The sequence below is a fragment of the Furipterus horrens genome, unplaced genomic scaffold, assembly GCF_987537825.1.
Source record: "Furipterus horrens unplaced genomic scaffold, mFurHor1.1.pri manual_scaffold_4, whole genome shotgun sequence".
Classification (NCBI taxonomy): domain Eukaryota; kingdom Metazoa; phylum Chordata; class Mammalia; order Chiroptera; family Furipteridae; genus Furipterus; species Furipterus horrens.
Window position 1 is genome coordinate 74,051,039 of NW_028327174.1, and position 27,119 is coordinate 74,078,157.

The following is a 27,119-nucleotide window of genomic DNA, read 5'->3' on the forward strand; positions in this document are numbered from 1 at the left end:
AAAGAGTAAAACTAGGAGCTCTTTAATCCCAAAGAAGGAGCTTTGTAGCAGTTACCTTTCAGAAAATGTACTCCCCAAAGGAGTATTTAATATTACATAGACACTGACTCACTGAGGAGAGAGAGAGAGAGAGAGAGAGAGAGAGAGAGAGAGAGAGAGAGAGAATGAGAATATGAGATTTCAGCCAACAAGAAAGATACTTAACTGAAGATGAAGGGAAGTTTTATTGCCTCTTCCTGAAAGTTATATTATTAGTTTATTATTATTTTTTTGTTATTGTTGTTTTTAATCATGATGACTGCTAGTTTTGTTTAAAATATTTGTTCTGGAAATACTAAAGTTGGAGTCTACCAGACTGAGGTTAGAAGCATTTTCTTTGGCAGCAAGAAGATACTTTTATAGAAGCCATGCCTGTACTTGGGGTTGCCTCAAAACTGAGACAGCCAGCTGTTGGGTCAAAGCCTGTTCACACTGCTCTTCCGATACCAAATCTTGCCACTACTGGGTCACAGCACTGTTCTTCAAGACCTTTGGAACTTACTGAAACAGAGAGCTCAATGCTTTCTTGTCAGCTCACATTAAAATCAACCCGTGAATTTGGAGAGAAGAATCCCCTCCAAGGGAAAGCTAAGGAGACAGAAGACAGCAAGGTTAGTGGCTGAAGGTTACCTGCTGACTTATGTAGCTAAAATGCAAATTTACTTGTAGATGGAATATAAAGCCAGTTGTTTGTATAACTGAAAAGCTTTTTAGCCTATGTAAATCTGTACTTATAGTTTATTGTTATAATGGTTACAAACAGAGTTCTCTAAATATGCATATGTTGCTATCACCTAGTACTACTCATGAATGAAGTGCCTAGTTATTCCTAGATATTGCTCTGTTACTGATAACTGTAACCAATCATAAATACAAGAAAAAGGGGGACTATTTTTCACATATATTACAATGTTAAAGGAGAGTTATTTGTAAAAGTTCATAGAGATACCATTACTTTGCTCTAAATGTCATTTGCATCTTAAACACTTTCTGTATGAATTTGTGTATCATAGGCTGCTTAATTCATTGCACTGTGAAGGAAAATGAAATATTATTTTCCTTGATACTATACATTTGTCTGGATTTTCACTTGTAAATTGAAACCTTACTGTTTTACTTATTACTGACATCTTTTTCAGTCATTTAATTTATAAATTTTGTGAGCAGTAGCTCATACTCTTTGTTTTTAAGTGATGCTACAATCCTTTTCTCCAGATGCTGTGGAGTAGCCTGGCCCTTCAGCTGATGAACATCAGGGGGATTCTTTTGTACATTGATAAACATCACTTTTTCATGCAGCTTTAACTATGACGTCAAGCTTTCCAAAGCAACCACTCTCATTTCTGGCATCGTAGAGACTGGTTTGATTTTACTGTCCCATCAAAATGTAATTTAAAAATGACTCAAGGAAAACACTTCATGTAGAAATAAACTCTACATATTAAAAAGAAAACCACCCCTTTTGCCTGAAATGCACATTCTATTTTCACCTGCTCAACCCTCGAAGGTCCAGCCCCAAATGCAACTTTCTTCATAAAGTCTTTGCTAGCTACCCCTTCTCCTCCTTTATTCTCCTATGATTCTTTGTCTGTAGTAATACTTACAGCACATTGACCTATATTGTATTTTAATCATCCGGATAACTTATTTCTTACTACACTAAACTGAAAATATAAATAGCAGGACCTTATTCTACAGTCCAGCTCCTTCTCTCCAATGCTTTATGTGTAAGAATTAAAAATTGACTAGATTAATACATGGATAAATTAATGAATGAATGAACTAACAATTGTTCTGAGAAAGACTTGCTTCTAAATTCTTTAGTCTCATTGGATAATTTAATCTATAAAACATAAGGTTTGAAATGCATGGTTTTTAAAGTACTTCTAGCTCTAAATTATTGCTTTGATGTTTTAAGAAAGCATTGTCAATGTAAGAAAAATCAGTTAGAAAATAATTAATTGTAGGCTTAGCTCTCCGTACAAGGTATACAATTCAGGGTAAAAGTAGGGAAGCATAAATTATCAACAAAAGACTAAAAATATTTAACTTACTAAATGGTAATGGAAAAAAAATACAATAAAGATTAAATTTAAAAAATAAAAAAATAGAAATATTTAACTTTATGCAAATAATTAAACATGGACACCACATAACTCTGTTCTGTGTACCCACAGTGACTTGTCTAGATTAGATGGGAAGAATAGACAGGCCCTTTTTCTCTGCTGACCATGCTGTTATCTCTGCAGATTTAGTCAAAGTTTCACTTTGATAAATGGCCTTGGCCTAAGACTTGACAACTATAAGTACTGTTTTCAATTGAATTTTGGTTGATCTCTGGTTAGCAAATATATCAATCACACATCTGATATTCCAATAAGACTCTGTGGTAAGCAATATTGTATTTAGGAAGATTTTTATAATGCCACTTATCAGATTAAAGACATTCTCAAACAAATGTAAAGAATGCCTGGTCAGCACTTCAAAGTATTTCTAAATGTTAAAAAAGTATATTGAAAGATATTTATAAACTTTTACAAAATAGAACTGAAGAAAATAATGAAATGGTCAAGGTGGTTAGAGACCATTAGATCTGGCTGCAAACAGTAGAAAACTCAACCTAACAAGACCATGAACATGATAGGAGTTTAATTTTTCTTCATGTAAAGGATAAATGGAAATAAGCAGGCTGTGGTTGGTAGGGTGACTGCATGCAGTTGTCAGGGAACCAAGCTCCCTCTGGTTCGCCTACCATCATCAGTTTGTGGCATCTGTCTCTCAGTCCTGAGTGGATAATTGAGTCCCATTCCATTAAAAGGGCATATTCTATTTCATGAAGGATTCCTCCACATCCCACTAGCCTGTTTATAGTTCCGAGAGCTTATCTAGCTGGGTGATGGAAACAGGAAACTGTAGTTTTTATCCTAGGAAGCTATGTGCCCAGCTAAAAATTACGGGTTCTATTTCTAAGGAAAAAGAGGCCATGGATAGTACCCACATTAGATGACAGTCATTAAAATACATTTATGTGGAATTCGCTGCTAGTCCTTGAACCAAACAGCCCCACAGTTTGGTTACAGAGAACAAACCTTTATATGTGTCTTCAGACCAGCACTTTGTTCTCCTATACTTGTATTTCATCAGTGTAAATGTCATTATTCTAGTCATCTAATCTTGAATTCCTAGTTCAATATCTGGTGATACACATCACTAGTGCACATCTCGTAATTTTTAGAAATTGGAGATTTTATAGCTTAGATTTATTCACTATGCACACTCTTGTGCATTGGCCCTTGTTTTCTGTCAACGATTGCAATAATTCCAAACTGGTCTCCTCGTCTCCTGAAGCTCTCCACAGTATCCACCCAACACATTCACCATCCTGCTTAATGAAAAAAACTTTAGTTACTTTTCATGTTTTACAAATTTTTCATTGAGGCATTCTAGTCTCCCAGTTGTTACCTCCTCCTCGTCTCTAATAGCTTCATCTAGCTTAGTGGTTCTCAACCTTCCTAAAGCCACGACCCTTTAATACAGTTCCTCATGTTGTGGTGACTCCCAACCATAACTAAAGCATAGTGATTAATCACAAAAACAATATGTAATTATATATGTGTTTTCCGATGGTCTTAGGCAACCCTTGTGAAAGGGTCGTTTGACCCCCAAAGGGGTCGCGACCCAGAGGTTGAGAACCGCTGATCTAGCTGCTGTATTCCAGATGCACCCTTCCTGGGTGTCCCAAGTTCTTGGGACTGCTTAGTCTCACTGCATCTATAACAAATATATACTTTTATTATATTTATTTATTTATTTATTTATTTATTTATTTTTTACAAATACATACTTTTAGTTCCAGATTCTATGTCACAAGCATTTCACATGCATTTAGAAACTCCACCATGATATCTCAACAATTTTTGTTTTCTCTAGTTATGTCTTATTCTGATTCCTTACTTTTCCTTGAATTTTCTGTTTCTGCTAATATGGTTTCATTTTTCCTCTCTTCCTGGCTAGTTACCCAAATGAGTAAAAGAGTCACTTTGCTTTGGTATCTTTACTTTATCTGGAGATTAAAGTTAAGAAAAAGGGTACTATTTTGTCAAGGCTCTGCAAAAAAGATACAATTAAGCATCGGACATCCCTGTTCATGAAAGTTCTTGGCCATATTACCACTAAGAACTTCTTTTCTGGTCTTCACTTTTCAGCCCCTGGCATCCTTCCAGCTTGGTCTGCCACCTCTCTTTTACCTGTATTCTCATTTCTAACTGCTTTCCAGTGTTGTGCCTACCCACTCCTTCCCTCTTGGATTACCTATGCAAACTCAAGATTTTTAATATCATAAAAAACAATTAATTTTTTGAGCATTTACCATGTATTTAATGGGAAATTTTTTGTTTTATTATCATGGTACTTTAAAGGAGGCATTATTTCCACATTTACAGAGAAATAAAATGAGGCTTAAATAGAATGGGAAACAGTCATAAAATCAGATAGTTAATTAATACCAAAATCCAGGACTTGAATTTAGGTTTGTCCCTGCAGAGCCTTTTTTGTATATTACATTACACTCTCTCTTCATGAAATAATTACTATATGTATTTTATCTTTAAAAAAAATTATACCCTATCTTCTAAATCTCGCTCACTCTTTAAAACTCAGTTCAAAAGTCAAAGAAAAGAATAATCGAATTGTTGTGGAGGTCAAAAGGGAGGGAGATTTACATCCAGTTGAGGAGATCTAAATAAAATTCTTTAAAAAGTATGGCATGTATGGATGTTTGTTTAATTTTCTTACTCTACTAGTTGTAAGGACAATCAAGGTAGAGATTATTTCTTACTACTTTGTTTACATTGTGCTAACACTAATGATTTGAAAACAGAAGATACATAAATAGTGACATGTCGGCAGCCGTCCGTCTCGAGAGACGATGGTGTAGCTTCTTAAGAGTCTATCTGCACCGCCGAGAATGGCTGTGCAGTCTGACTCGGGAGTGACACGGTATCTGTCTCCTCCCGTGTTGAATCGACACCTTGTGATGACGCTGGAGTGTCCTCTCCAGTGAAGCTGAAGCTACAGAGCCTGGGCAGGGTGATATGGAGGGTCTGCTGTTGCCCATGCAGCAGACCCCCCCTCTCTTCGCAGCTGAAGGGTCCAAGGGAAAGACGGAGTCAATACAGCTTGGCTTCAGGTGCGCCGCAGGAGTTGCCGGTGTTGTCTACAACGTCGAACCGCCTTAGGGACTCCGGCTCCGGATTTTCTGTCGGGGTTTACTCCCTTAGCCTTTCCCCTGAAGAGGTATGCCGCAAGGCAGCGGAGGTTTTTTGGAATCAGAGTTTTCCTTCTCTGATGTGCCCTGACTGGAAGATCGAACCAGCGACACTTAGCTCGCAGGCCGACGCTCAATCCACTGAGCCAAACCAGCCAGGACAGAATACCCAGTACACCATTATAATTTGAGCAGTTTATGGAAAAGAACATTTTTGGTTCAGATTATAGATGGCAGTCTTCATTTTAGGAAGGTTTTTATGGAAGAATGAAACAAAATTACACTGTCAATGATATTTAGGAAAAATCATAGCAGAAAGATACTAATATTAACAAATGTTTATAGAAGCTTCCGGTGTATTAGGTACTGAACTAGGCACTTTATGGAGTATCCTATTCAGTCCTCAAAATAGCCTTGTGGTATAGGCAAGGTTATCATTCCCATTTTACAGATGAAGAAACCAAGAGTGGTTAAATGACTTGCAATATCTCACTGCTAAAGTCGGATAGAATATGGAGTCACACTAATGCTGTGTGGCTCCAGATGTTACTCTTAACCAGGAACACTGCAACAATGAAGGCTTCTGCTGATGTCAGGGGAAGAGAAAAAGGGCTATTGATTGACTTAATTTCTACATATACTAGTAAGTTTTGTTTTAAGTGTTGAATTAACATTGCTAGTGAATTACAAATAAATCATTGGTATACCCAAGTGCCTAAAATTATCAGGAGAAGACAATTAAGTTGACACATGGTCCCTATCGACTTCTTTGGCTAACGGCAATAAATGGAAGAAACCCCAGGATAGAAACATAGAAGCAGATGTCAATAGAGGAGATGACTGGCTCTGGCCTCCAGCTGTTTCCTTTTTGGAGAGGATGTCTGATTGCTGAAGACTGTTGACAGTCCTGTTGGCTTACTCACTTGGTAGCACTTCCAGAGCTGGCCAGGCCTACTGCTGCATAGGTCAGCCTTCAGGTCCCTAGATGATTTGCCTTCTTTGCCTGTTTCTGCTGTGCTTGCATATTTAGTTACTGTATTTGTATTTAAAGAAACATGATTATTTCTTTTTCCAGTTATATCTTATGCTACATGTTTCAAGGTTAAACTGTTAATGGTCATTTTAATTCTTTTTGCCTTCCTGGTACCAATGATGTGAAGACTGTTGTCATGATTCTTGAAATTTACATTGTCTCTTCTGGCAGAATTCTAAGCTATTCAGTGTCATACATAAACGAGTATTTCCCTTGAGTAAACATTGTAGAAATGTGGCATTCTAATGCCCTCTCCCACAGTCAATCCCCACCCTGTTGTCCATGTCCATGGGTCATTTATATTAGTTCCTTGACTAGACCCTTCCCCTTCTTTCCCCTCTTCTCCTCCTCCCTGCTCTCCTCTGGTCACTGTTAGTCTGCTCCTTGTTTCCATGCCTCTGGTTCCATTTTGGCCATTTGTTCATTTTGTTCATTAGATCCCTGTATTAGGTGAGATCATATGGTATTTGTCTTTTGCTGCCTGGCTTATTTAACTAAGCATAATACTCTGCAGTTCTATCCATGTTGTCAAATAAGGTAGGAGTTCCTTCTTTCTTTCTGTTGTGTAGTACTCCATTGTGTAAATATACCACGGTTTTTAATCCACTCATCCACAGATGGGCAGTTAGGCTGTTTCCAGCACTTGGCTATTGTAAATAGCACTGCTATGAATGTAGGGGTGCACACATTCTTCTGAATTGGTGTTTCAGGATTCTTTGGATATAATTCCAGCAGTAGAATCTCTAGATCAAAAGGCAGTTCCATTTTTAATTTTTTGAGGAAATTCCATACTGTTTTACACAGTGGCTGCATATTTTGTTTTCCTAGAGGTTACCAATGGCTTTTAAAAAGACATCTCTTCATGGTTAATGTTAACATTTTAATTTTTGCTTTCATCCTGTTTGCAGCATTTGACATCTGCTGACCACAGTTCTCTTCTTGGAATGCTCCAATATTTACTGGCAGGGTGACCTTGGCAAGTCAATTAATACTTAAGTCTCAGTTTATTCATCTATAAAATGAGGACAGTAATATAAATAATCCCATTAAATTATTGTGAGGATATATTGCATATAAATTATAAACTATGTGCCAACAGGGTGACTAGTATATAGTTAGTGGTCAACATTTGTTACCTACTATAATATAAAAATATCCAATGGTTTAATACAAAAATAATAATATTAAGAATTGGAAGTAGAGCAAAGGAGGCAGTATTTAATATTCTATATATGAGGAAAGAAAATTTCAGGCATGTTTTGAAGGATGAATTTGATTTAGCCAAATAAATATGGAAAAAAGAACATCTTAGATAGAATAGCATTAACCAAGATAGTTAATACTGTGCTGTGTTTAGAAAACTACAGATTATTAACCAATTCTTCAAAGTAGGATGTAAACAAATGAGACAGATGAAGTTGAGACAGAGAAAAGACGGGTGTTAAATGTCCAGTAAGGAGTTTGGGCTTTCTAGAAGATGAAGGGAGGATGTCAAAGTGACATGACTAAGTCTGTATTTGAGAAAAATGATGGTGAAATGACACATGGAGAGGTCCAGTAAAGGGAGAAAAGTTTAAAAATATGGGAAAAAAAAAAGGTTATGATGAAGCAAAATATTGACTAAAATCCCAAGCTCAGGCAATGGAAGAGGGACAAGTTGAGTTAAAGAAGTAGATATTCACGGTCACTTATTAAATATCAACAATCCACAAAATTCTAAGTCTTGAAGGATAAATATATTTTTCTCAAAAAAAAAGAAAAACCTTACATTTTACTTGGAAATGATAATTTGTGAACTTGGCAGCAAATAGCTATTAAAACTAGTGATAATTACTAACAGTTCTTGAGTACCTACCACAGAAGAAGCTGGGTTCTATACCCAATTTATTGTTATTCCAATTAAATATACATAGAAACTGAGCTCAAATTGATGCTCAGGTGGAGCAGGAATCCCAGCCTAGCTCTGTTTTACTCCCATGTCCTTAATCTTCATCTCCTTCTCTGGCTCTCTCTCACAGAAATTTATAAACCACAGTCAAAATCAATATGATTCTTGTCTCTTTTTGTGGATACTGAGTCACAGAATAGGAAAACAATGAAAACCATAGGTTCCTGCCAGGAGTACTGAATTCATCTTTGACAAATTTCTTTGAACTCTTCCTCTCCCCCAATCCCCATAGTTACTCCATTTTTGCTTTGAGAAATACTTTCCTTTGGATTCCTAGTCACTGGGTCGCATAGAGAAATCCAATATCTGTGAGAGAGTTCATTAATTGGATACATGGCAGGATTTCCCCATTTTTTCCAGAAAAATGGAATGATTTGTTAAAAAGTGTTCCAATTCTGCCTGGAAATAAAATCATCAGATGAGAGGGCAGTGGTAAAATTTTACCTGTTTCACAATAAAATAACATTATGCAGTCTCCATAAAAGAAAAAAATCCAAGCCAAACAAACAAAAACCATAGGTCACCTATTTTTTTAATGTATTGTGATGTGGTAAAAAACTCTTCTGTAAAAACCTAAAGTTTGTGGTGGGCAGTTTCATAATTTTGTATCATGAAATGTGTTAGAGTACATTTTATAGATGACAATCAAAAATGACATTGTGTCAGTTAAGGTAATGCTAATTTCTACAACAGACAAACTCAAGGTTTCAGTGGCTTAAGGAGGAGTTTTTCATCTTTTAGCTGTTCCGTATAGTCAGGGGTTGACAAACTATGGCCCATAGGTCAAATTTGGGCTGGTGCCCAATTTTATCAAGTAAAGTTTTATTGGAACACAGCCTTGCTGTTGGCTTGTGTGTTGTTCTATGGCTACATTTGTGCTAGGGTAACAGCACTGAGTAGTTACAATAGAGACTGTATGGCCCGCAAAGACTAAAGTACTGACATCTGGTCCTTTGGAGAAAAAGTTGGCTGATGTATGTTTATGGCAACTCAGGAAACCAGAGGCCTTCCAGCTTGTGATTCTATCATCCCAACTCTAGCCAGCCATCAGTGAAAGAGAGAAAATGGAGGCTTAGAAATTTCATATGTCACTTCCATTCAGTTAGATTGTTCAGAACTCAGTAGTATGGTGACCCCTAATTACAAGAGAGAATAGGAAATATAGCCTAGCTGTATTTCCAGAAATTAATGGAAATGGTTTGGTGAACTATTAGCAAGCATTTGGTTAACCAGAGACTGCCTAATTAGTCAGATGTTGAAGATTAAACAAAAATTGACCATATTAAAAATATTCTAGGGTGCCCAGAAGTGTCTTCCAGATTGTCAAGAAGTTATCCTGAATTATAGGAATGTGTCTTTAAATGCAAAACATTGAATAATTGGAGGACCATACTTATACTCAAGTTGATAAATGTACAGAAAGAAAATATCTTGCAATTAACCTAGCTTTTTTAAAAATAGACCAAGCCCATCTACATAAAGGCATGATATAAAAATTTCACTGTGGTCTCATGCTTCCTTCAGCTGCTCCCCTCCTTATGATTTAGCTGACCATCTTCAATTTCTCCTGCTCCAACCTGTTGATTCAAACTCACAGTCTAAAACATCTCTCTCTTGGTCCTGTGCCTTTGTTTCTATTTGCTTAACTACTTAGTTTTTAGCATTCTTCTCTTGCTGAACCTGGAAACTATCCCATCAAGCCTGGGAATCAGAAAGGCCAACGCAGAGTAAGATCTGAATTCTGGAATTGAAATTTAGAGAATTAGGGTAAAGTCAGGCATCGCAGTGGGAAGGACGCATATGCTGGCTTCTAGATGTCCAATGCGGCTGCACACTTGTGAGGGAGCTATCTGCTCTCTTGGCCTGGAGCTACTGTGTAGCTTCTGTCAGCACATTGCAAATTGGTTCCAAAGTGACCTTCTGGGAATGCATAAAAGGACCATTGACAAATCCACCACTAGTATTGAGAGAAGCAACTCATATTACAATTCTTTCAGACCATAGTAAATGAATATGAAGTCCAGTACTTAGAGCAACTTCCTTTTGAATGCAAGGTAAATTTCCTAAGATTTAATTGGTCTTTAGGTTGATTTGTGCATCTGGGACTATCTCTACTCAGGTTTCTACTTCTCTTTGACAGTATTTACTGTTTAGCTTTAATTTAGATCAATTTAAATTGCTCACTTTTTGAACTCAGAGAGTGTACTGGTTATGTATTTCTATTTATTGCCCCTCAATGCTTATATTTTTAATATAATCTTGTTGTGCCTTTTTCTTTTTGGATGACTTATTGAATTTCTACAGAGTGATTTTTTTTTTCCAGAACCTTTTATGTTATTATTTTGACCCATATATTTTTTGGATCCTGTTTCACATTTCCTTTCTCTTAGAACCATCTGCTTTTTATAGCTGTTTCTTCCTTCCTTTGGCTGGCCTTTTGATATCCACACTTGTGTGTTGCCTTCTTCCACTAAAAGCAAGTTTTATCATCTCCAACAATATGTTCTCTCCTCTCTTTTCCTCTGATTCAGGCAAGACCTATTGTATTCTAAAACAAGGCTGAATTCACAAATGTAAATTCTTCCAATTGCCTCTTCTAGGACTACATCATGGATCCTAGGTGACTTATTTTTATTAACCATTCTTCCGGTCAGTTAGTTTATCATCAACTATGTATCACATACTTACCATGTATAAGGCAAGGCGTATATGTTTTATGCATGTTAAATAGCTTATTTTAACATGATAGGCTTTATGGCATATATACTTGCAACAGCTGGTCCTCTTTTCTAGAAATGTATATTCATTCTTTTTTGACAGCATTAAATTCCTACTTAGTATTTTCTAGAAATAACAGAAACAATTGTAATTAAGATTTTTAATAATCATAACTTTTATTATACATTTGGGGTGTGTTTGTTTTATTTAGAATAGGTTTACTCCCTCCAGTTGTGACAGTCAAAAATGTCTCCAGACATTGACATAGAACTACCTTCAATTTAGAACCACTGATTTAGATCTGCCTTGTTTGAAAAAAAGGATTTAGTAGAATTAAAAAGCATAAAACAACATATAAGATTTCAAAAGATATGCAAATAAAATGGGATTATAAGAGGAAAAGAACAAAAGAAAAAGATAAAGCTAAAGGAAAGACTGGCATATAAAATTTGTGCTGTGATATTTTGTATAGGTGTTAGAAGTCCTCCATACATTTGGGTCTGAGGTTTTGAACTGCTGATACATAAAGCTTAAGCTAGTGAAAAGTTAATCAGTGTCCAAAGCATGAGCTAATATTTTGCTCAGGAGAGTCACATCTTTGTCTGTTTCTGGGTGTGCGAGAAATATTTCCTAGAGGCATTTATAGGGACATACTATATAATTTAAATAACTATTTTCTCAATATTTCTATTCCAGGTTTTAGTTATTATTTTTTCCCCATACCCCTACAATATGAAATCATTAAAATAATTCTAATTGAATCCACATAGGAAGAACAACTATACTGACTTTCCTAGGACTGCCCCGACTTTAGCACTGGAAGATTATTGTTGTTGTGACCTCTCAGTCCAGAGCAGACTGGTAGGGTTGGTCACCATAATTCTGAATCAAATGTCTTGTTTCTCTCTAATTTTATTCTGCTTTTTATAATTGTCTAATTATCAATTACAATTTTGTAGTATTTGAAAATACATTTTATGTTTATTGATTTTAAAATCTTTCCTTATTTAAGGATTTATTGTCACATGCTGTCAGTTATCTACTCAGATTCAACAGAACATAGTCTTTCTTTAACAGCAATTATTCAAATTAGAAGTAGTGTCTGTTACAAAACAGAAGTACTTCATCCACTCAGCTCCAGCAGACAGGAAGAATTGCAGTGGAGAAATATTGGCTATTTTATTGATGAATGACACCATCAGAAGAGTGAGATGCTAATAACGGCCAAAAGCCCAAATTCCTCAATGGCATGTAGGTTACAGATCATATAGGGAAAAATCACAAGACACTTTCTGGTTTAGGGGTTTGGGGTCATGCTGGCAGTTGTTTGGTTGGAGGTGAGGAAGGGTAATGAATCATTTCTTCAGGTCTTAAGGACATCTCTGAGATCTTTCCAGTGCCTTTATGGTCTCATGGTAAGTAGCCAAGGGCCATTCCACCTTAGGGCTCAAGAGCTGAAATATAACTTAGATCAAGATATTATCTTCAGCCTTCCAGAGGCCCAGACCTGTTGACCATTATCTGGGGGAAAGGTTAGGTCTCTGAGAGAGATAATTTGTAGAGCTAAGATTTAAAACTAAATTTAATCAAAGTCAAAAGGGCTTTTCTCTGAAGCTTTTAGTTATGCAAAGAAGTATTATTTTTTTATAAGACTTAAGTATTTACATTTACTCCTTCCTTATTTATACCATTTTAAATAGTATTGGCGATAATGGCTGTCTTGCTCTTTCCTTTTGTGTGAAAAGCCTAGAGTTGTCAGTAAATCGAACATAGCTTAGTTTCCTGAGTTCATCAGGTTAATTTTCAGCGTCAGTCCTCTGGGCCTTCCTTTGAATGTAGTGATATCTTGAGATACTGCATTAAGTTTGCCTTTTTCTTCACCTTCAGAGACTCCACACAAGAAACAGGGTTTCCATTTCCATTTCACTTCAGCAACATGCCTCTCTGTTAGACAGACAGGACGTGATCTGGGAGAAAGTCCACAATTTAACAATAGACCATTGACAGAATGCTTGGGGAGTACAAAGAGGAAGAGAGCTTCTGTCTACACCCAAAATTATCAGAGGCAGCTGTATGTGTGAGAATCTTAGGTTTCAGAGATATGTTTTTTAAGGTCACCTATTTTCTTTCTCTGTTTTTACTGGATGAGGAAAGTTGCCTTCAAGATAACAAAACATTTTAAATTCAGAGGAGGAATTGCATCACATTTTGTCTAGTTATCCCAGGCAGAAAATTAATTCCCTCGGGCACTAAACACATTTAGTTTAGCCTTTATGGATGGTCTGTGTGAATCAAGCTGGGAGAATTCAAACAGTGGGAAGATAAAATCCAACTGAGAGATTATAATAAGGACGATACAGCAGGAAAGAAGTCCTACTAGGCAGAGTGGCCCAGGTGCTGACTTTATCTACAGTTCATACTACATGAGATTTTAGAAAAAGATGTTACATGAAGTGTGGGTTTTAGAAGCACTGCTATATCAGATTCTCTTCTGTAGTTTTGATCAAATCAGAATTAAATTTTAAAATCATAATTGAATTTTAATTAAATTTAATATTTTAAGAGTGCCAAGAAAATCTTTGACATCTTATTCCTGTGTCCATTCTGTTGCATTTGTATCTTATTTCACCTTCTAGAGGAAAGTTCCCATATCTACAATACTACCCTATCCAGTATTGACATGTATGGACACATTTAGCTGGTAAAAGTTGAAAAGAGAGCCAGAATGAGTCCCAATGTCTGCCTTGTCTTTTGCTTTCTTCTTTTCAAGTGCAGTTGTATAAACTTTTGTTCAAACGTCCTACCCCCTGGATCCTCTTCTGGATGTGTTGCTACGCCCCAAAAGACTTGGCAGTAGGTGCTTCCTGTTGTGCAGCAGGCTTTCATTTATAAGACATCTGTAAAACCACAAAATGAATCGTCAGAGTAGCAAAAAAGGCCTTCTAATGAACATAGTAAAACTTCAGAGCACATTCTTGAGGCAGGAGAAAGTGTCCTGCTGATGTGATTTAGGATGAGTACGACATAAGTCAAGGTGTGGGGCTTTTCCCCTCTACCAGAAAACAGCGCTTGGATTTCCTGGCAATGCAGTTATATAATGACTGTGGTTTCTTTTTGTCTCAGACAGAGAGGAAGAAGGAACCAACTGGATTGTGTAACTTTATAAATAGAAACAGCCATGTTAAAATAACAAGACTGCTCTGAGTTAAGCCAATGAATTTGGCTACTAGCTGCAAAGCTAGGCCACTGAATGAATATAAGACCTATACTGTGGAGCCATTTCTGAGGTTTGCCCAAGAATGCTTAATGGGTAAAATCCAGGAGAAGTTCTTATCCTTCTTCCATTTTACTTGGAGTATTGTAGTCCAAATAAATCAAAACCTTTTCTTTGCTGGAAATAGTCAAGTTGGAGACACACAGGAGCTTGTCCTCCACTACAAATAATGAATAATGAGCTCATACCATTTTTAATACAGCACATAATTTACTAAACACTTGGAACAATTTATCCTGGCAATGGCATAAAGGATCAAGAGGTACCTACTTATTATCTATTGAACAAAATGTGTGCTACATTTGCCATATGTTCTGGAACACTAGATGATTTAAATGTCATTGCTGCTCTTTATTTTAGAGGGCAGAACCCAGGTACACAGACATATCTCCTTAATAAAGGCCAAAAACATCAGTCATCTCAGTACGATTCCATTCAATTTAGTGTATACTCGGAAAGAGAGATTGTGCTACATTTGCCAGTTAGCTGAGGTTTATAGATCATAGGTTTTGAATCTCTCGAGAGCGAATGTATAATAGGAGTGTTTTCTTTGATTTCTTTGTGGCTATAAAAGTTATACTAGTCCTTCTTAGATACTGTTGACAAATTAGTCTTCCCTGGCATGGCTGTAACGTTGGCAATCATTCAAGGTTCTTCCCAATGAGAGGGAAACGAATTTTCTCATTTAAACCCTTACTTTAAGGAGAAGCCCATTCGACTCATGTTTATATCCCATGAGATCTATTATCACAGTTTCTTGGATACAGTAGAAATGTAAACATATTTGTTAAATTTTTAAAAAATAATGAATTTTCCACTTTTATTTCTTTGCCTGATGATTTTCCTCATGCTTATGTTTAAAAAAGAGCTATCCTAAACTTTATTCCTGACAGCTTGGATGTACATGTTGACTCCGCTCTTTTGGTAAATTTCAACTCTTTCATTGATTCAAGGTTAAATCTTATTTATATTCTGGCCTTAGGATACAGTCATGCAACACTTAACGACAAGGATATGTTCTGAAAAATGTATTGTTAGGTGATTGTGTTGTTGAGTGAAAATCAGAGTGTTCATACAGAAACCTAGGTGGTAGATCCTCCTACTATAATTGTATGTGCTATACTTTTATATAACTGGCAGCACAGTAGGTTCATTTACACTAATGTCATCACAAACACTTGAGCAATGTGTTACACTACAATGTTTCGATGGCCACATTACCAGGTGATGGAAGTGTTTTAGCTCTATTATAATCTTATGGGGCAACCATTATCTATGTATGCAGTTTGTTATTGACTGAAATGTTATTATGTGGCACATGATCGTGATATATTAGTCCATCCTGAGAAAATCGGCCCCACTCCAGTGGTGGTCTTAGATGTCTCTAAGCCTTTCTTATCAAATGTAGAATATTAACAGTGAAAGGGACACTGGAAGATCTTCTACTGTATGTATCTCTTTTATGCACATTGTTAAAATGAAGACTAAGCAAATTGAAATGGAGTGTTTTAAGATTATATCATCTTAAACAATGAATATAAAAGTTACTTACTACCTGAATGTCCCATTTGTTGATGACTATTACTTTGGTTACTTTAACAAATCTTTTTAGGAAAATGAATAGGATTTAACATCACATCCAAGACTCATAATCTCACAGAAGGCCAGCCATAGCTTTGAGCTAGAGAATCGGTATGGAGATGCAATATGTTTGAGCCATCCTCCAACACTTCAAAGTGTCTTGGCATTCTTTGATTTGTTTGTCAGACCATAATTGGTGAGATCACTCTATTCAGCAACAATGTCCATGCTCTATTGCCAACATAGGTTTATGGATGTTAATAGAATCTTCTGGTCTATGGTGATGTATGATCTGGACCTTCCTCTAGGTAATAGCAAGCCCATTGTAGTGTAGTAAATTCTTGCAAGTGCATTGTAAGTTATATGTTTTACTTAAAGGGCTTTAAGACATACTACCTCTCAGATGTAAGGAAATATCAACTCAGCATTTTCTATAACATATCTCTTCTTGCTCTCAAACCTCCATTTCTGCTAATGGTGGTAGAAAAAGGAGATTGGTAAGGATGGGAGAAACCTAAATTAGATTTTTTATTTTTTTCAGTTTAAGAAACACTCGTTAGAGTAAATATTTAGTAACTTGAATATCAAACTTTTTGTTGCTGCTGTTTTCCTTTCTCCATGACGTTTGTCTCTTCTCATTTATAAAATGGCATCTCCAAATGGGTAGATACAGTATATTTAGGGAACTATGTGTGTCCTCAGGGGAATAGGGGATGGAGTGAGAAAGGATCTCTGGTTTGCTTGCTAGTATCTGGATTCTTGCTATTCTGTCCTGCAAAAGTCCTACGCATCTGGATCCTGGGGCATGTGGTGCTTTTCTTCTGATATTTGGGCTTTGGGTCGTGTGCCAGCACCCCTTGCTGATAACCATTGCCCAAATTCTGCATTTGCCCCGTGCTAATGCCAGCTCTCTTTGGGCTCACGAGTCCTCTCCACATTTTTGCACACACAGAAACTTCTGAATTCATGCATGTCAGGAGTGCTATGCCAAACACTGTCTTCCTAACAATGCCCTGTTTCTATTTTTCCTAAACCATGATTCTTCAGTTTGGCAAGGGACACCCTGTGCCGTGATCCTCCCAGCTACTGGATGGAAAATGGGCACAAGGCCTCTTAGCTTTCATGCTGACCTTCAATGTGTCTGAGAGTTTTACTTATCCACTGTCATGAGAGAGAGAGAGAGAGAGAGAGAGAGAGAGAGAGAGAGAGAGAGAGAGAGAGAGAGAGAGAGAGAGAGAGAGAAGGAGGAAGAAGAAGAAGAAGAAGAAGAAAAAGAGGAAGAGGAAGGAGGAGGAGGAGAAGAAGAGGAAGGAAGGAAGGAAGAGGCACAGGGGAGCTAAATTACATGAGTAAAATTGACCTAGCTTCTTATGCAATTCCTGTAGATGGAGCATGGAGAGACAAGAACTATTACTTCAGTAGCAGGAATTGAGAAATGACTTCACTTGGGAAACAAGATGAAGAGGATAAAAGAAATGATGCATCTTAGGAAAAGTAAATGGCATTTTGAAAGAATGGATAGATGTGGCCTTCTCATCACAAAGTTCAGATGAGACAATGAACTCACTGATCTTCAAAATAGCAGTTTAAATCATAAAATTTTCCTTTATACTTAAGCATAATTACACAATATCCTTTATAATACGTTTATGAACTTAGTAAAATATTTAGCTAGTTATGTAACATTTTTTAAACTTTTATTTTTTAATTTGTAATGAAGAATAAGAAACACAACACCACAAAAGTGCACATATTATAACTATATAGTTCATGAGTTTTCAGAAACAGAATATACCTGTCGTACAACTAGGACAAACCAGGAAACAGGTATTGCCAGCATCCCCTTGGGTTCTGGTAATAGAAACCACTATCCCAATTTCTGGCAGCATAGATTAATTTTTCCTATTATTGTAATTTATACATTAATGGAATCATGAAACATGTACTCTCTTTGTCTTCCTTTTTAAATTAATCATGTTCATAACATTTACCCATATTGTTGCATGTGAATTCAGATTATTCTCATAGATATATGTTATTCTAGTGTGCAAGTTTTCCCACAGCTTGTTGCTTTTCATTCTGTCATGAATGTGGCCATTTAGATAGTGTACAGCTGGGGCTATATAAATAATGCTTCTGTGACCATTGTGTAATGTCTTTTTGTGATCATGTGAAAGAATGTCTGTGGGGTAGATAACCTAGGAATGAAATTGCTAGGTCATAGACAGTAGGTCAATTAGTCAACTTTAATAGGTTTTGATGCACTTTTCCAAAGTGGTTGGATCATATTACTTTCCTACCACCTATATACAAGGTGGTAGGAAAGCAATATGGTCTAGGGTTGCACCACCTCTCTGCTCATGTTAGATATCCTGGTTGCTATGAGGTCAAGAGTCTTAATATTTTCTGTGTAGTGCGGTTTCATTGTAGTTTTGATTTACATTTCCCTGATGACTAATGGAATTGATCGTATTTTCATATATTTAATTGACCATTTGGATATCCTATTTTGTGAATTGTCTTTAGGTTTCTTGCCCACTTTTCTTCTGGTTGTTGAGTCCCTTTCCTTAATGGTCTATAGGAATTCTTTATGTTTTCTGAATATGATTCCTTTGTTGGACATACTTTGTCAATACATTTTTTCACTCTGTGGGTTGTTATTTCACTCTCTAGGAATGGTTTCATTTGCAGAACATAAATTCTTAATATAATCCAGTATATCATATTGTTGTTTCAAGACTTTGCCTATGTCAAGGTCACAAAGCTATTCTGTGTAGAAAAAATATTTGAGACATATAATTGAATATGTATAACATATTCAATAACTATTTTATTCTATATATGAAAACATGCAGAATTGTTCATTGTATGGAATAGAGATAATCTTATCTATATTAAAAACTTAATGTCAATTTTATTTTGTGTCAGTTTATTTCTGAATTCACAAAGTAACCCAATGATATTCTCATTTTAATGTAGGGATCCTACAGATTGACAGAATCTTTCTAAAACCTGGAGTTAGTGTTTCAAAAGATATATATTTTTCCTTATACTGGGGTAAAAGTTGTCTCTGTGTAACATTCATTTACTGGTTCTAGTTCACTGGCATATTAGTCCACTCCCTCATTTATTCACCAGACATATGAGTCCTTCAACATCCCAGACTTGTGTAGTTTCAGGAATGCAAAGATAAATAAAAGCTTTGATGAACTCAGAGTTAACTCTTGAAAGCAGGTATGGTAAATGGTGTATGTTTTCTATAGCTCCAGCTGAACAAGGTGTTAGAAAATGAAAATGTCTCACCTTATTGTCCTATTCTTTAAGCACAGGCCTTCAACTATTCTACACATGCTATGGATTCTAGACTCCTTATCATCCTGGTTATTCTTCTTTAGACATAGCCTAATTACTGACATCTTTAAATTTTAAATTTAAAATTAAATATTTGAGGAAAGCAATAGTTTCATGAGGTTTTACCAGCAAAGGGACCATGGTTCCATTAGTTCCTACAACTGGCTAAATCTATTGATTTAACCAAAAACTGATTTATCATATTCTTAGCAAGCTTCACATTATTTGCACATCCTAAATTGAAATTGAATAAATCTGAATAAATCCCCTATATCTTAGTCTTATGATTATTGTCAACCCAAGTGGACTCCAACATTTTCACAATAAAATACACTAAATTTCTTGTCATTTGAAACCATCCAAGAATATTTAATGATGTGGGGCTATATTATTTTTATAAAAAGGTAAGTAAAAAATACAGGATATGAAGTTTTATAATTACCATAACTCAATTGTGTGTGTGTGTGTGTGTGTGTTACTGGAAGTAAATACACCAAAGTTTTCATAGCATTTATCTTTGGATAATAACATGGAATTTAAAATTAAACTATGTTACTTTCCAGGTTGTTTTCTTCTCAATCATGCTAATTATTCCTTCTGTCTTTTTTAAATCTTTAAATTGAATGAGATGCCATTTAAATCTTTTAAGCGTAAACATCTATTACTTAGCAATGCTGATTAGTACATCCTTTTGGAATTATCCTAAAAATATTCAGGTAGACAATGATCTATTAATTATCATTCTTTAATTGTAATTGTCTAAATATTTGTGAAATTATCCAATTATTCTCTTGTAAGCCTTAATTTTACTGCATTTTTGTTCCCCAAAAGTAAAATTGTCATTAAAAATCTGCTGAAAGCAAAATATCTGTCTTTGTTATTCTCTTGGCCATCAATTTAGTAATGCTGTCAACAAAATGAAAGGTTAGTTGGATATAATCTATTCTTAGTGAATCTATGATATCCCTAAAGGGTATTACATAATTTTTCTAATTTCTCATAGGGTGTTTTTTCAATGACATTGTGATATATTATAAAAATTCTGCAATACTTTGCAGCTCCTCCCATCAAAGTGGTATGGAGGCATCTATTTACTCCCATCTTGAATCTGGGCTGGCCTCGCCTTGGAATTTACTTTCAGAAATAGAATGTAGATGAAGAGGCACTGAAAATTCTGAGCCGCAGCTTCAAGAGATCTATACCTTTCTCACTTGCTGCTTTTGGGAACCTTATGTAAATAAGCCTGGGCCAGCCCTCTGAGTAATGTGTAGCACATGACCCATGGTCGCAAACAACAGACAGCTAATCTGGGACATATGAGAGAGAAAGGGACTAAACATACCTGAGTGAACCTGGCTGAATCAGCTGAACAACTAACTACTCAGCTGAATTTAGCTCAGATTGTCAACCCACAGTATCATAAGCTAAAATATAGTTGTTTTATTTCACTAAACTTTGGTACATTATATAGCAACTACAGATATATTTGGAATTTTCATTATAAGACTATTAAGTTCATTTGCATTGTTTTTTTATTACAATTTATTTTTAAATAAATTTTGGAGTACTGTTATCTTTACATCAGTATTATTTTTCAGAAATTCATTTTAGCCTGGCACATATGCTATGGAGTGAAAGGAGCATTAATTATTTTTACAGTGGATATCTATTAATAGCTTTACTGCTGATGCTGTTTTATCTCTTTAAGGAAAAAGTAGGGCTTGCAGGTCTTATTCACTTTACGAGCTCATCCTTATTATTTGTTCTTGTTCATGTAGCTGTTTAAGTCTGAGTATAAATACCTCTTGATGAAGTATAATAACGACAGAATGATAATTAGGAGGAAAGACTGATAAATGGCTCCTCAATTCTGAGTGCTGGCTGTTAGCATCCTCTGAGTCCTGAGGGCTGTTGGCGGATATCAAAGATCCATGCAAGAGCTGTTGCCTTTGTTCTAAGGTGTGAAGACAGACATTGGAAATCTAGATTTTTGACCTTTAGAACTGTATTTGGCTTAACTCAATCTTTTAATTAAAGTTTCTTAACTCCAAAAATAATTTTAAAATATCCTCTTGGAATATTTTCTGGTGGAAAAACTATCACAGAGTTTTGAACTGATGTAATAAAAAGTAAAAAACAAAAATAAAATTATTAATATTACATTATTTTACAGTCATTAAGCTGAAAAGAGAGAAGATATAGTTAATTACTGCGTCTTTTTTTCTAAACAACATGATATATTTGAATATTAGGAAATGGCTTTAAAAATTTTTCCCCAGATATTGTGGAATTATACACTTTAAAATTCAAATGGTTTAAATAGACAATAAGAAGAGGTGTTTTCTAAAAATAACCTCTACAGATCTTGAGTGGTTCTAAATTTTTAGACTGACCTTGGACAATGAAAAGATAAGAATGATTAAATTCTAATTTTTTAGACTTCATTCAGCATTGTCAAATATTTAAAACGATTTTCTGACCTCACATTGGATAATTTTTAACTTTTTAAAAACAAATGTATTTGTTTTTGTAATGTGAAAAATGAAATATGAACCAGAGGAAATGCAAACCTACATATTTCTGATAAATTTAAGGAGGAATTCCAGTTTGAATGTTGGAACCAGACAGTTTTATATACAAACTCCAACCCTGCCATTTATTGAGGGAGTGACCTTGAACATATCACTCAGCTTCTCTGGGCTCCATTCCCTTTGTCTTTAGAATGGAAACTATAATATGACCTTCGCAGAGTTTTTGTAGATACCTTTGTAGTTGTGTTAGCTATCCTTTCCCAGTGCCTGGAATACAGCTATTTACATATACTTTATGAATTTTTAAAATCGTGGTAATTGTGGGATTTTTATTTGTTTTATTTTTAGTGGTGATATTTGAATAGAATAAGCAATTTGAAACAAAATGTTTCAAAAATATTAGAAATCTCACCTAATTCTAGGACTGACCCTAATAAAAAATATTAAAAGTTTTAATTCAGCTCTTGAAATAGAAATGTAATCAATTCTGTTACTTTTTAATATTCAATAATATTTGTAATGGTGAAGGTTAAAATACAATTATTTTGGTTCCTAACAGTTCCCTTTGTCTGAATTTTAAACCATTATCTTTAGTTATATGTGACATTTCTTGGGTTTCTTAAAGGATAAGAAAGAAATAAGGGTTTGGATAAAGTCTGCATTGGCTAATCTTTTCCTCAAAGGAATTAATCAGAGTTCAATGTTTTTTACAAAAAGTTTAATTAAAGTATTCAGATATTAAACCATGTCATAAAACTAAAGATAATAAAATCTGTATTATGTAGACAGAAAATGACCTTCCCCTCCTACTAACTGATATTTACGTTGCCATGGAGTTGGTTACATTTTTATGTCACGGAGTTGATGAGTTTTATTTATTTTTGTTTTTTATTTTTGCTTATTTGTTTTTAGTACCTTTGTAACGACTGAGATTGCGTGAGTAAAAAGAAAATTCACATAAGGTACCAACTGCTATCTATGTAACTTGCCAAGAATAAAAACACAGTTTGCATTCGAGACAAAATACAATCCATATTTATTTCATGGGCTTAGGGATTTCAAAGGGTCACTTCTATAGGAGAGTTCCAAGGGAATTAGGAATCTGGCCTGTGATTTTTACTTTTGGCAGTGGCTTCTGAAATAAAACACAATACCTTATAATATTTCAAAAAGTTATCCATCATCCACATTGTAGAGTACATTGCAGTATTTTAAGCTCTGGAGTATGGCTTGAAAAATTCCCTATTCATGGGAGGTGAAAAACATGAAAAGAAAATGGAAATACGAGACATGGGATTTAGGGGGGATTGGGTTCCATGTGTGGGTGAAGAATTTAACTCAAAATACATACGTTCCGGGAAATGTTTTGTGAGGACTGTGCTGTTAATTAAGATTTCCAAAGGTTCAGAAATCCCTCAGGTTCCCAGGAAGTATAACGGTTATAGCCACCATGTTAAAGTTAATACCTGAGATTCCATCCATATGCATATACAGTTTTAATAGAAATTTACCAGAAGAATTGGTGAGAAAGCAGCTGTTGAAGACAGACTGGGAACTCACAGCCATGGTTTATGACTGCTATCTCATTGTGGTTTTTCATACTGTGGGAATTCAGTTTCCAGAACAAGGGAGTCTCTTCACTTTCATTGGAGTCTGACCTCTTTTCTTCAGGGAAAGCAGAAGCTAACAAATCAAGCGTTTGCTCATATGAAACAGCAAGAAAATGTTTAAAAAGGAAAATCCCACTATATAAGCATGCTTATCTATACAACAATAGCTGCTTTACCAGAAACCAAACCAATGCAAATAAAATCTTAACAAAATCTCATTAAGTATATAACTACATGTGCAGTGCTTAACAGAGAAGCCCAGGATGATTCATTCATGGTGTCCTCCTTAGGTGCAAGCTTCTTCGCCTCTCCCTGAGATCTTAAATCTTTTGTGTTGATTGTCATTACAAGTTGACTGTTACTTCTAGTTTATTTTCAGTACAATTATAAAAAGTGTAGACCCTTACTCTATTTTTACACAAGTAAGGGTATGTCATTCACATAAAGTTTTTTTCAGTGAACCCATGAAAGAATGAGAAATAGAAGCCCATTTCACAACTGGTTGAGATGCGATCTTTCTTCAGTCTTCTATATAGAAAAGAATGAAGTTTGTTTAGCTGTGATTTTCTTTAAATAATGAAACTATTAGCATAGTTTATCATACTCATAAACTTCCCTTGGGATTCGTATATGTTCCCAAGTTGACACCTTAGACTATATTGTGAAGACCTGGAAACTATTATTGCAAATGTTTCTCAGAAACAATCTAATATATAAATCCAGTCTTAAAATTATTTATTTTGTTTAAGGGAAATATGTAGTCCCTTGAGATATGGACTTTGGCCCCCGGGGCAAAAGTTTTAGTGGGTAACTTTTCAGTCTTAAGGAAAATCAGATGTGGCTCTCTTGGAAGAACTTTTCTGGGTGTATCTTTCTGCTTTTCAAGAAAATATATAAAATGATAACTTTGCCCTGGATTTGAACCCTGACATACCTCATAAATATTGCATGTTTTTCTTCTTTCATCACATTGTCACCATTTTCATTATTATTTTTTTGTACTCAATTCTGTTTCATCATAAGTTGATTCAACTTCTGCTAATAAGTAAAGAACATTTGGAACATTTTCTTGTTCATTAAAAAGAATGTGGTGGCTCTACATGTATTGATAATGAATTAGACTTAAGCAATGTTAAATGAAAGAAGTCGAGTGTGAAGCATGGTAGATAACATGCTTCCATTTTTGTAAACAAATACACAAAAATTACATTTGTTTATATGTATACATATGTATTTATGCATAAACCAGATTTGGAAGGAAACATAGAAAATGGTAACAGTGATTGTCTCCAGGGAGGAAAGAAAAATTGAGATGCTTAGGGATCAAGAATGAAAGTGGGCTTACTTTATCTATGTACATATGTAAAAGTAATGTATAAACACACACATATATACCCATATAACACACATTTATAACACATGTACAATTCTTGTACATGTATAAAGAATGTATATATATGCATATGACATGTATAAAATAAAGTATACATATGGACATATACCTATACACATACATATATACTTTGTATTATTTAAGCTTTTTACTATGTACATTATTTAAAATTGAAGAATTTCTGCTAAAATGTTGCTGAGATTTAAATGTTGCTGCTGAATCCTTTTTCATACCTAAATCAGAAATAGCCATTTCCTAAAGTAGTGCTACACCAGACACTCATGAGTGTCCAAACAATAACAAAAATATATATATTTATTTTTTAATTGCTAGATATTATTTTTTTTGTTAAATGTTATCTGGATTTAGGGCACAAATTGCAATTATTTAATAAAATGTTATTACTTTGTGGTTGGAATGAATTATCCTTATTTTATTTGAATAAAATACAAAATCTAATCCTGTTTTTGATAGTCAAATAGAATGAAGTTAGCTTTTAATGTCAAAATATTAGCTGCAGATGTGAATGTCTAATGTCAGGTTTATAATTTTAAAGAGAGCTCCATGTGGATTTAAAAACCAAATGGGAAGGGTGCTAGCAGTGTCTTATGTAATTTTGAATGGGAATGAACTTTGCATTTCAGTAATTCTTAGTCAAGCTGTTTTAATTGGCCTACACAAGGGGAATAAGGAGCTTGAAAATCAAAACTATTCATCACAGAGTGGGTAAACTTGATCATTTTTAGTTTGAATTATTTGTACTCTATAATATGTATTTGGTATATGTTTGTGAGGAAATGACAGAGTCATTGAAAATCATAGCATTGGAATATCTCAGTTCCTTTCTTATCATGAATACATTTGTCTTGAGTGTATATATGCTTCAGCAGAGAGTTCAGGTTGACACTATAACCATGGTTGACTCCTACGTAGTAGAGATAAAATTAGCGAGTGATTGCAAAACCCTATAGTCCTGTGGTATTTATAGGGTTGTTATTAATTAAAATATTTTTTAGTTTAAAAAAAAGAACTATACATCCTCTTCTTTTCTTTAATTCTGTTTTGTACAAATAATTATATGAATCTGTCTGCATGAAACTTTCTTATTTAATCAAGCCTGACCAGAGGTTTTAGGACATTTTGTTCAGCCTTTATATTATATGGTGTTGCTCATGATTAGAAAGGATGATATTGAGTGGGCTAAATTAATTTCATTTACATTCTGGTCTAAAGCTAAGAAATCTGGAGTGATTTCTCATGAAACCAGCTTGTGTACATTTCTTAACACAATATTAAAAAATGGTTCGGCATTTCAAGTAGAGTTTGATATTGTGTCATGAAAAAATAAAGCAGACAGTTAAATAATAAATTAAATATGGCCCATTGAATCCCCGAGACTTTTGCAGCCTGCGAGATAAACAGATATGGAAGCCAATTTGGGTTTAAATTGGTGTTGGGAAGGGGTATTTTATGGAAAACAAAACAAAACAAATCTTGGAGGTTGCTATAAAAGAAGCTTCCTGCGGTCTTAAATAATTGTCCTGAAGCTTGTTTACTATTCTGTATTCTATCATATACTCTGTTTAAATTCCATTATTGAAAAGTGAAATTCATTTATTTGAGTCATTAGAAAAGCAGTCCCTCCCTTCACTGGCTAATATGAATGTAAATAAACATTAGGTAGGATTTTAACCATTTTTATTGATTTATATAATTGTGTTTGTCTTAAGTATCATTAAAATATAAAATCAAAAGTCAAGAAGGAGTTCCACAGAGAAAAACTGTATACTTTTTTCTTTTTCAATTTTGACATTTTTTCTTATTTTTCCAATGAATAATATTGTGATGATTATTATTTTAATTAACAAATACAGCTCTGCTGAGGTTTCTCCAGATGTGAAATAACACATTAAAATGAATTATGTTTCTGTTCATGGATCTTTGAAAGAATGCTGAATGAAGTAACAGTCTATTAATTTTCTTATTCATAGAGTGAAAATGTTGTTTAAATGTTTTTAAGTTAAGTGTATAGAAAAGAGCAGTTCATCAGTTGTCCCAGAAGAGCTGTATGTCCAAAGAAATATTTGGTGTGACAGTTTAATTATCTGAAGTTTAATGACAAAGATAATGAGGTATTTCGCTTTCCTAGAATGTATTCTGCTGGTCAACAAGATGCATTTGCTTCCAGGTTTGTAATACCAAAGTACTTTCAGGGAGGCGAAGAGAAAGTTGGAGGAACCTCTAAACCTGATGGTGAATCTATTATGGCCAGATGTAGAATCTGTTGAATATTTTGAAAGTATTTACTTTGGCTTGATATTCTGTTTTGAGATGGAAACAGAAGAGAAAACATTTATTAAATTAATAATCCTTCC

At 34.8% G+C, this 27,119-nt stretch overlaps 1 protein-coding gene across 3 annotated transcripts in view; it reads left to right on the forward strand.

Moving 5' to 3' along the window:
• The first annotated feature begins 407 nt into the window (after positions 1–407).
• Positions 408–27,119, forward strand: part of NAV3 (neuron navigator 3) — a 347,319-nt gene continuing 320,607 nt past the window's right edge. For all 3 annotated transcript variants that reach the window (XM_090273649.1, XM_090273652.1, XM_090273650.1), the window contains exon 1: positions 408–650. In XM_090273649.1, coding sequence (XP_090129775.1) covers positions 408–650 — 243 coding nt within the window. The remainder of the gene's footprint in view (positions 651–27,119) is intronic.